General features: G+C 43.1%; 1 protein-coding gene across 1 annotated transcript; it reads left to right on the plus strand.

Moving 5' to 3' along the window:
- Window positions 1-4806: 4806 nt before the first annotated feature.
- Window positions 4807-10430, plus strand: mat2a.L (methionine adenosyltransferase II, alpha L homeolog). The gene is given in 9 exon segments (NM_001086706.1): window positions 4807-4941; window positions 7045-7122; window positions 7211-7333; window positions 7472-7584; window positions 7665-7808; window positions 8096-8314; window positions 8418-8600; window positions 8711-8844; window positions 9218-10430. Coding segments are annotated over 9 exon segments (1191 nt in total). The 5' UTR covers window positions 4807-4847; the 3' UTR covers window positions 9321-10430.
- The last annotated feature ends 374 nt before the right edge of the window (window positions 10431-10804 follow it).

Raw genomic sequence — 10804 nt, forward strand, 5'->3', positions numbered from 1 at the left:
TAACTGGAATAATTGTGCTTCCATCTACTGCTTAACTTCTTGACTGCTGCTTTGAAAGCCTTGTTAACAGAAAGGTTACTCGTAGAGGTTATCCATGATATTCACCTTTGCCACAGTATAATATGACCTACACTTACAGCAGTATGCTGATGCTGTGGCACTGAGAGATGGATCAGTCATTATGTAGGCAAAAATGGTGTGCATTAGTTCTCTGGATATACTTACTTATACTGGGAGTACTAGGTGCAAAAGGGATTATTGTCCATTAAAGCTGACATGGTTATGAATGTAGAGGATACAAAACGCCAAGGAATACTTCAGCACTTCAACAGTATATCAAGGGCTTATTGCCGTCTCTCTTTCAATGTTCCTCTGGCCTGTGATGTCAGATTTGTGGCAAACAGAGATCCAGGATAATAAACAAATACTGTATACATAAACAAGCACAGTATGTTACATATTACATATGCATCACACTTAAACCTGCAGTGTAAGAAACCAACAGCTTTAACACATTTACATCCAGTGTACAGTGTTACTACTCACTGCCTGCCTCTGGAACCACGTGCCGGCTCTTTGTTTCATCGACTCTGCAGAAGGAAAATCCGCAGAGCCGGGAGGGGGACAGCGCATACACCTTTGCAGAAAAAAAAAGCACAGATTAACCCTATGAGAAACCCAAATAAATGCCCCTGCATGGATTAAGTGTCTGCCATGTAAGCATATAATACCAATTCTTTATATAAATAAAGGCTCACATGGTGCCCCAGATCTCCAGCGGGAAGTCTAACAAAGGTCTGCAGATCACCATGAACAGACAGATCTGCAGAATGTGCCCGCCACATACCAGCAGCGCATTGAAAGACTGCTGAAAGTAATGTAGCCCTACTAGAGACACATTAAGCAGGGTGTTAATGCCTAATAATAAAAGGCACACAAACCACAAATATGCTTTAGTTGTCTAACTTCAGGGAGTTTGCAGATATAACTGCCCAGGCCTGAAACATTACTCTATTTATACAGGATACATGAAAAATAATCATCTTTGCCAATTTCCAGCTACAAGACTGCAAAGAGAGAAAGGACTGTCAGAAGACATTCTCCCAGTTGTAGAACTGTGGATTTCCTTATGGATTCTGACTTCCAAACAAGCTATCCGGTAATTATACCCTATCGACTACTTAGCACTCCAAATTCCAAACCTGAGCACTGCCAAACAAAAGTTTAAATATTTCCAAAACCATTAAGAAAAATAAAAACTGAAGACTATTTGCATATTGTCTTAGAATATTGCTACTGACATCACTGGTTGTCAAACTCACCAGTATAATCCAGTCGTAGAAGGAGCTGGAGCAGTAGATATTGAACCCACAAGCGCCTCACACAACCGCTACCCACCTGGAGTGGAACAGGGAGCAGGGTTGTGGAGAGTAGCCAGTGAGACGATTTGCGAAGTACAAGGGATTAGGCAGAGTCGTGGTCAGGAGGTCCGAGGTCAGAAGGCAGGCAGCGAGATCCGTAAACGATGAGGCAGGCCGATAGGTCGAGACAGGCAGCAAGAATCACAGTCTAGGTACAAGCAAGGGTCGATAACAGGAATTCAAGAAGTGCAGAGACGCTAGGATTTTAGTTTAAACAACCTAATAACCAGGCAATGCATCTCAGTCTGAATCAGGTTTAAATACTGTTACTTTGGCGCCAAACTGACGTCATTCCGCTGGCGTCGCAGTACTGACGGCAGCACGTCCATCTTAGGCGTTTTCGCCTGCGTCTTTGCGCCAGCGACCGCCGCCGGCGTCATGCGTCACGCGCCCGCGCGCATTAGCGCGCCCGCGCCGGACAGAACGCAGACACAATTCCTCACAGTGGTGAGCTTTCCCTTTCACATCAGCCAATTCTGACTGATGTTTTCCAATTCTTTTAAATTGAAGGTGAAGGATAAATCCATTACAGTTGTTCACACAGTTGTATGTAAACAATCATTGTCACACTGATTCAGTCACCTATTGAAAGACAGGATCTGGTCCTGCTCTACCATCCTTGGGCAATCCGAATATTGTGAATTACCTCCTATGTGTTTCTATGCCACAGATGCTGCTCAAAACCACCAGTCGTTGTGCACACAGTGTGGCTGTGGTCAGGAGAAGAGCAAGTGTATCAGAATTGAGTTAATGGTTTGATGCTGAGGGTTAGAGGGTAGCAATTTGTCCATCCCTGAACATGTACAGGCTGATTATCAATAAATGGAAATATTTGAATACTTTTCATACTGAAATCTGCATTTGTTTGATTCGTGTATAAAGCTGGCCATAGATACGCAGATATATTATCACCCATTCCGATTAGAAGAAAGGAGGTTCAGCCCAAATATTATAAACGTTTTTTTACAATGAGAGCTGTGAAGATGTGGAATTTTCTCCCTGAATCAGTTGTACAGGCTGATGCATTAGATAGCTTTAAAGCAGAAGGAAACCCTGTAGAAAAAAACCCCGTACCACCAGGTTAACTGCCCCTGGGGAAATGCCCCATACTTTATACTTACCCCTCGGTTCAGATTCTGGCAGTGGACTTCACGGTATCCATCTTCCGGGTCCTTGGTAAGCTGACTGGGAGATCGGCAATCTCCGTCAATTTCGGCGCATGCGCAGTTGTTGAAAACCAGCAAATCGCTCCAACTGCGCATGCGCCGACATACTCATCTCCCAGTCAGCTTATCGAGGACCCAGAAGATGGATGCCGTGAAGTCCGCTGCTAGAATCTGCGACAAGGGGTAAGTATAAAGTATGGGGCATTTCCCCGGCAGACAGTTAGACTGGGGGGAGGAGGGAGGGGGGTCTACGTGGCGTGGGGGGTATGGGGTTTTTTTCTACAGGGTTTCCTTCTCGTTTAAGAAGGGGTTGGATGGTGTTTCGCAAGTGAAGGAATACAGGGTTATGGGAGATAGCTCATAGTACAGGTCGATCCAGGGACTAGTCCGATTGCCATCTTGGAGTCAGGAAGGAATTTTTCCCCTGAGGCAAATTGGAGAGGCTTCAAATGTTTTTTTTTTTTGCCTTCCTCTGCATCAACTAGCAGTTAGGCAGGATAAAATAGAGTTAAAAGGTTAAACTTAATGGACGTGTATCTTTTTTCAACCTAACTTACTGTGTAACAATGCCACATCCTTCTGTAAAATTTTTGTGTGGGCTCTTAATCACCATCCGGACAATCTTCGTACCATGCCGATTATTTGTTTAGTCAATCGGACAGGTTAGAATATTTCTGTCGGATCACGATAATATCTTTGCATGTACTGCCTATCTGACGACATCCATGGGTGACTTACGTACCTTTGTTCTCTGTCCAGAATATCGTTTGATTTGTTATTTTCCCGTTAGTTTTAGATTGTGACATTAAAACATACGATCAATATCCGAATGTTCACCGTACGATGAATAAAATCTGAACTTGCATGGTTTAGCTTATGTTGAATGCCTTCATCAAATATAATTAAAGGCCTAATAATGGCACGGACGTGTCTGAACTGTGATGTCGTCTTCATTTGTCCCTTACAGTTTGTTCTTTGCTGTCTGGATTTTACAACACGTCCCTGTAACAGAGAGACTACCAGTCTTAAAATAATGCAAAATTGCACACTTATACATATTAGTAACATGCAAAAGCAATAGGTCAATATACTCCACTCATGTTTAGTATGTCATTTTGCAATCTTTCTCTTTGTAAAAGGCAACATATAAAGATGTTTGGGGATTCTTTTCAAGCAAGGGAGACTTAAAGCGGTGGTTCACCTTTAAGGTAACTTTTAGTATGTTATAGAATGGCCAGTTCTAAGCAACTTTTTTATTGCTTTACAGTTATTTGTTTTTTTTCTTCTGACTCTCTGCAGCTTTCAAATGGGGTTCACTGACCCCTTCCAAAAAAGCAAATGGTTTGTAAGGCTACAAATGTACTGTTATTGCTACTTTTTATTACTGATCCTTCTATGCAGGCATTTCCTATTCATATTCCAGTCTCTTGTTGAAATCAATGCATGGTTACTAGGGTAATTTGGACCCTAGCAACCAGATTGCTGAAACTGCAAACAGGAGAGCTGCTGAATAAAAAGCTAAATATCTCAAAATCCACAAATATTAAAAAATGAAAACCAATTGCAAATTGTCTCAGATTATCACTCTCTACGTCATACTAAAATTTATCTCAAAGGTGAACAACCCCTTTAATAGTTAAGTGCACAGAAAGCCCTGCAAAGACTTCAAGAACTTTGCAGCCGAGATAGTTTCACTTCAACCCCAAAGAGAGACTGACATGGCACCGCCCACTTTCTTTCACTACACTGTTTAACTAGGACCGTACCAAAGCATACATTGAGAGAGGGTATGTAATAACCCGAAACATGTCGTGTAGTAGCCTTTAAATAAATACAACCACAGCGATTTTGCTATTGAGAAGTGCTCTCCTCATTTTTGAAAATTTGCCAAAGCATACATTACTTAGGGTTTGTGAAATTTAATTCTGAATCTGTAATGTTCAGTATGTGCCGGGGTTGAGAAAATAAACTTTTTTTTCCCCCAGCAATCGAGCTTGATTATAATTCCCCTTTCTCTTAATCCGCCCTGCTGCCGCCCGCGGAATGGTACGGTCCATCAAACCCTGCCCACTCTCCTCAGGGCTGACGTCAGGGGTGGTGGGATAGGAGGAGGCAGGGGAATGGCGGGACGGTGTCGCGCGGGGAGAGTGACGTCAGCGAGTGTATAAATCAAGAGCAGCCAGCGCCATTGCCTCATTCCAGCTAACGAGGACCAAGAAGTGTGGAAGTGTTCTAGAGCTGCTTTACCTACCCAATCAGAATGAACGGCCAGATGCTGAATGGTTTCCACGATGAGCTCATCGACGAAGGCAGCTTTCTCTTTACCTCAGAGTCAGTCGGGGAGGGGCACCCTGGTAAGTTAATATTAGGCGTATTTGGTATGTTTAGAAGTGTCTAGGGAAACTGCCATACTATAAAGCCTTCTAGTTTCCTGGCCTCAAAATGAGAGACATGGGAAGTGGGTGAGAATAACGCCACCTTCCGTACGACTCTTCCCAGCGTGAGTCTCCGCATTGCAGCCATGAACACGTGGTGCGGTGTCGGCCTCGCTCCTGCAGGTCAGACAAACTATAAGGATATACAAAGCTTCTGAGCACTTCATGGCCATATACGTCACTGATTTCTGAGGCGACTTATGTCCTTCAGTAATCTGTCACGTGACCCAACTTCCCACTACAAAACTATAGTAGATAATGTCTGTTTTATAGGCTTTCCCTGACCCTTGTGTACTTATGTCCAGAAACTATAAAGGTGGGGGAAGGGCAAACTTTTAGAGGGGTTTAATTGAAGGAAAACGGAGATGTTGCCCAGTCTCTGGAGCCTCAATGCTCTGGTGTGGAGATTAAATACACTTAAACAATTACACCTTCAAAACTGAGCTGCAGAATGCTCAATCCTAAAACTTTTCAATTAGTCTTCATTATTTATTTGTTATAGTTTTTGTGTTTGTCTTCTGACTCTCCAGCTTTCAAATGGGGGGGGGGTCGCTGACTCCTAAAAACAAGTGCTCTGTATGGCTACATATGTGTTACTTTTTATTGCTCATCTTTCTATTCAGACCCTCTCCTATTCATATTCCGGTCTCTTATTAAAATGAATGCATGGTTGCTAGGGTAAGTTGGATCCTAGCAACCAGATTGCTGAAATGACAAATAATAAAAATTAAAAGCAGATTGTCTGAGAATATCACTCTCTACATCATACTATCTCAAACGTGAACTATCCCTTTTAAAAACACACTTGAAACTTGGTGTGAAATGTGCCCATACAGCATCAGCCATTACAGGAGGTATATATCGTACAGTATGTGGCTGACATCCTGAACTACAGTCTCTTCCTATTGTGGGAACGGCCATTTTAGGCCTGGAACCGCACTTTGCGTCTACAAATCCCTCCGCTGCGCCCGTTGGAGAAATCCTTAGACAAGGCTTTGTAGCCGCGCTTTAAACTAGACACGCCTCTTCATTTGAGGGTGTGAGAGAGGCTGGCCCAATGGACACCGTGCCTTTAGGTTTGGAAGTCGTATAGTATTTCATGTGGCAGCTGCTTGACTAAAATCTGCCTCTGTTACACTGGGTATATTTAATCTCAAAGGGGTTACACGCCTCTGTGTAAAAAAAAAAGTACGGTACATATAGGCTAAAATCCAATAAAAATATTTTTACTGTAAAATGTACTTTTCCTAGCGCTCGTTCATGAAGCCTGATCACTAGTTCTGAAGGGTTAATAGCAGCTGAGAAATGTCACTGTATGTAGCTCCATTACAACTCCACGTTGCTGGTATTTTTATGACCAGTGCTGCTGATCTGTTACTAAGGTTATTAATAACTGACTGACATGCTATGCCCTGCCCATGTGGCTCGGCACTCAAGTCTAAAGTGGGGGCATTCATTTACTTTTTTATTTATTCCCAGGCTATCCATTTATTTTATTTTTTCATAACTGGGTATTGCTGCACATAGTGCATAATCTCTTCTCTTTAAAAATCTGGATACCATTGCAACCAGTGCCCCCTCATTTTATTTTTGAAAATAAATGGAAGAAATAAATCTCATTTTTAGCTACATCTATACATTTGCTGTATAGCAAAGAATGATGTAAACCTTTTTTGTTGCTCAAATGCATGGATAATGCCATTAAAACGGACAAGGTATTTTTGCCCATCCTCTCTAACTATAATAATGACTTGATAACCTGGGCTGGTGCTCCTGTTGCATAAGTGTTTCAGTTTTGTTGATTGAGTGATCTTATTTGTCCTCCTTCCTGGGTGTGCATGCAGAGAGTTAGAAAGCCCGGGGTATCTAGAAGGTGGAGGAAGCAGAACATCTGCCTTTCTGTCTCCTTTAAAGAACAAAAGCACTCTGAGCACCCCACCAATGACTAGAGAGAAATATAATAATTCTAAATCGTATAATATGAAGCATTAAAGAAACAGAATTTTCATGATTCCTCTACAGATAAAATCTGTGACCAGATCAGTGATGCAGTCCTTGATGCTCACTTGAAACAAGACCCAGAAGCCAAAGTCGCGTGTGGTAAGTCCTACAATCATTTGTTGGCTAAACTTTTTTTTTTTTTTTTGGTATCACACTACAGTTTTCATGACTATTATTATTATTTAAGAAACTGTGGCCAAGACTGGAATGATTCTTCTTGCTGGTGAGATCACCTCCAGGGCATCTGTGGATTACCAAAAAATTGTACGAGACACAATCAAATACATTGGCTACGATGACTCCTCCAAAGGTGAGTTGGTGCTAGTTAGCCATAAGATTGCCACATAACGTTGTTAGTGGCTTTTGTTTTTAAAAATATCCTTTTTTTCCCCCCCCCCTTATCTGTACTTCTAATTTACAATGCAACTTATGATGACTTTCTCGTCAGGATTTGACTACAAGACTTGCAATGTGCTAGTTGCTTTGGAGCAGCAGTCGCCTGATATTGCACAGGGGGTTCATCTGGACAGAAATGAAGAGGATGTGGGGGCTGGAGACCAGGTAGGTTATGTCTACACTGTCTTCTTAATAAAACTGCTGGCTAATCATTCTTTTAACATGCCCATTCATTTCACTTGCAGGGTCTGATGTTTGGCTATGCCACTGATGAAACTGAAGAATGTATGCCTCTGACTATAGTTCTTGCACACAAACTAAATGCCAAAATGGCAGAGCTACGTCGCAATGGTACACTGCCCTGGCTTCGACCTGACTCTAAGACCCAGGTAGATTGGGCAGGATGAGTTGATTCTAATTAGGGATGCACCAAATCAAGGAATTTGATTCGGGCTTTTTCAGCAGGATTCGGCCAAATCCTTCTGCCTGACTGAACAATATGCAAATTAGGGGAGTGAAATTGCGTGACTTTTTGTCACTAAACAAAGTAAAAAAAAGTCCTATTTTCACACCAAATTTGCATATGCAAATTAGTGGATTCGGTGCATCTCTAATTCATTTGGGTGAGGTACTGTATAAAGGCACTGGTATGATACTCGTGCTGTTTCGTTTGCAGGTGACTGTTCAGTATATGCAGGACCGTGGGGCTGTAATCCCAATCCGTGTACATACCATTGTAGTTTCAGTGCAGCACGATGAGCACATTAACCTAGACGAAATGCGTGATGCTCTTAAAGAACAGATTGTCAAAGCTGTGGTCCCTGCTAAGTATCTTGATGATGATACAATTTACCATATGCAGCCAAGTGGGCGCTTTGTGATAGGTGGTCCACAGGTGAGTTCTGTACAATGCGTAGAGTACAATGTGGTACTTGCTCACGGGGAAAGTCCTTATCCTAACACTTGAAGTGATGAATGATGCAATATTTATGCTGTAGGGTGATGCTGGCCTTACTGGGCGCAAGATTATTGTGGATACTTACGGTGGATGGGGAGCCCATGGTGGTGGTGCCTTCTCTGGCAAGGACTACACCAAAGTTGACCGCTCGGCGGCTTATGCTGCCCGTTGGGTTGCAAAGTCCCTGGTTAAGGCTGGACTGTGTCGTCGTGTCCTTGTTCAGGTATGTTAATACCTTAAGCTAGACTCATTTTGTCTACGAGCCTTGGTGGGAAAGGATGAGAAGTTCTTAACTTTCAACTTTCTAACCCTTAAATACTCTTGTTTTGTTAGGTTGCTTATGCGATTGGAGTTGCCCACCCTCTCTCTATTTCTATTTTCCACTATGGGACCTCTCAGAAAAGTGAGAGGGAGCTGTTGGCTGTTGTCAAGAAGAATTTCGATCTTCGTCCTGGTGTCATTGTCAGGTAAAGGAGACCGCAAGTGTAGCTGGCAGGATAAAGGGAAGGGAGGTGGTGGAGACACGGCCATCTGTTCTCAAAGCTAATGTCCCTGTGCATAGATAGTCTGTCAGGATGGGCTGGTCTCAGCTCATCCTGACCTTTATGTGATGACTACATTAGGCCCTGATGAGAAGAATGGAAAGTCTTTAGGCCACTGGAAGTTTCAGCTGTAGGAAGTATAGTGGTAAGTATAAAAATGTCCGTGTGCAGGGTAAGTCTGGTACAGAGCCAATGGGGCAGGTTCCTCCAATAGAGAAGACAGTTCCATTTTTTTTTTTTCTTTCTGTAAAATGAAAGTGCATAATGTTTTATTAACTAGCGAACTTGTATATTCCAGGGATCTGGAGCTGAAGAAATCCATTTATCAGAGGACTGCAGCCTATGGTCACTTTGGTAGGGACGGCTTCCCTTGGGAAGTACCCAAAAAGCTGGAGTATTAAAAATGTTAGGCTTTTCCTCCTCAGACCCACTGGCGTTATATACAGAGAAGCCTGTAGGATCCTGTGGGAGGAAAAGGCCCCTTCTAACACTTTCTGTCATTTTCTTGGCTCACTGTAGTGTCTCCAGTGCCATGTTGTTCTTCTACGAGGGGACCATATATAATCGGTCTTCCTGCCTGTTCCTTCAGTACCAATCTGAGGCCGTGTCTGTCAATACTATTTCTGGCAGATTTATGATTCCAATAGCCTGATACCCCATACTTGTCAATCCCTGTTTTCCCACAGTTCCAGTACTTCCCATTCCCCCAGTATTTCTTGTTTGTGTCAAACCCAAACTCTGCAAAAAGCAGCCTTTTTGACAATCTAGTTACCTCCTGTATGGCTGGAGTGTATTAAACAATTCCTTGTATTGTGCACTGCCCCTGAGCGGAACAAGTTTTAGTGCAGACCATTTGCTCCTGGTATGTATTTTCACTCCAAGAGGCTTCCCCCCCCCCCCCCGCCACAATGCACAATCCTCCTCTCTGCCTGTTTTTTTAACATTATTTAATTCTGCAAGCCTAGTGAAGTGTCTTCTATTTATTTCCCCCACCTCTGCAGCTGGCTGGTGTGGCTACAGAGAAACCAGTACAGAGCAGAGGATATAGACACACACGCTTTCATGCAGGACAGGGAGTGAGTTCTTACTTGAAGAAAAAAAACTAACTATTTATTATGTTGCTAGGCTCAGGCGTAAGTACAGAGTAGCCTTTGCCTGTGGTGACTTTTTTTTTTAACACTTGATCCTGTAATAAGTGGTTCTCCTACTCCATGTGCTCTCTGCCAGCTCAAGGTGTAGTACAGAAAAACCTTGGCTGCATTCTGCAGAGGTCCTGGCTGTTGTAAAACATACCTACCTTCACTCGGAGCTACAGCTGCAGGGAAGCTGACCATTACCAGTGTTGTACAGAGAAACTGGGTGTTTACAAGCTTTCCTTGAAGAGGTTGCTTTGACTGCATGAGGTAGCACAACCACTTCCCCCCCCCACCTTTTTTTTTATTTTAAAACTATTCCAATGTCTCTGGCTCTTCAGCAGAAGATTTCATGAATAAAGTATTAGGTTCACCCTTTACTGGTGTCTTGGTTTTTGTTTGACTGTAATGATGCTTACATAACAACAGAATTCTGGCAGCAGAGATGGACTTGGAGCAAAATGCAGCCTTGACAAAAAAATAAAAACAAAGCAGCCCACATGTAGACACACACCCACCCCTACCTCTCCTCTGAGCTTTGTGTTTAACAGGACGGGAGCTCTGACACCTCCGAACCCAGGAGAGGTACTTTGCCTTTCCCTGACTGCCAATCATAGGAGAAAGGAATACAAGGCTGCTCGATGTGTGTTGTAGTCTACCCCTGCCCAGATGCCACAAAACCGAAGTGGCCCGTTTCACAGGTAAATGGAGCAGCCCTTTTGCCCGGATAGACAGATTTCCAGTCCGGGCCT

Source organism: Xenopus laevis, chromosome 3L, assembly GCF_017654675.1.
Source record: "Xenopus laevis strain J_2021 chromosome 3L, Xenopus_laevis_v10.1, whole genome shotgun sequence".
Lineage (NCBI taxonomy): Eukaryota > Metazoa > Chordata > Amphibia > Anura > Pipidae > Xenopus > Xenopus laevis.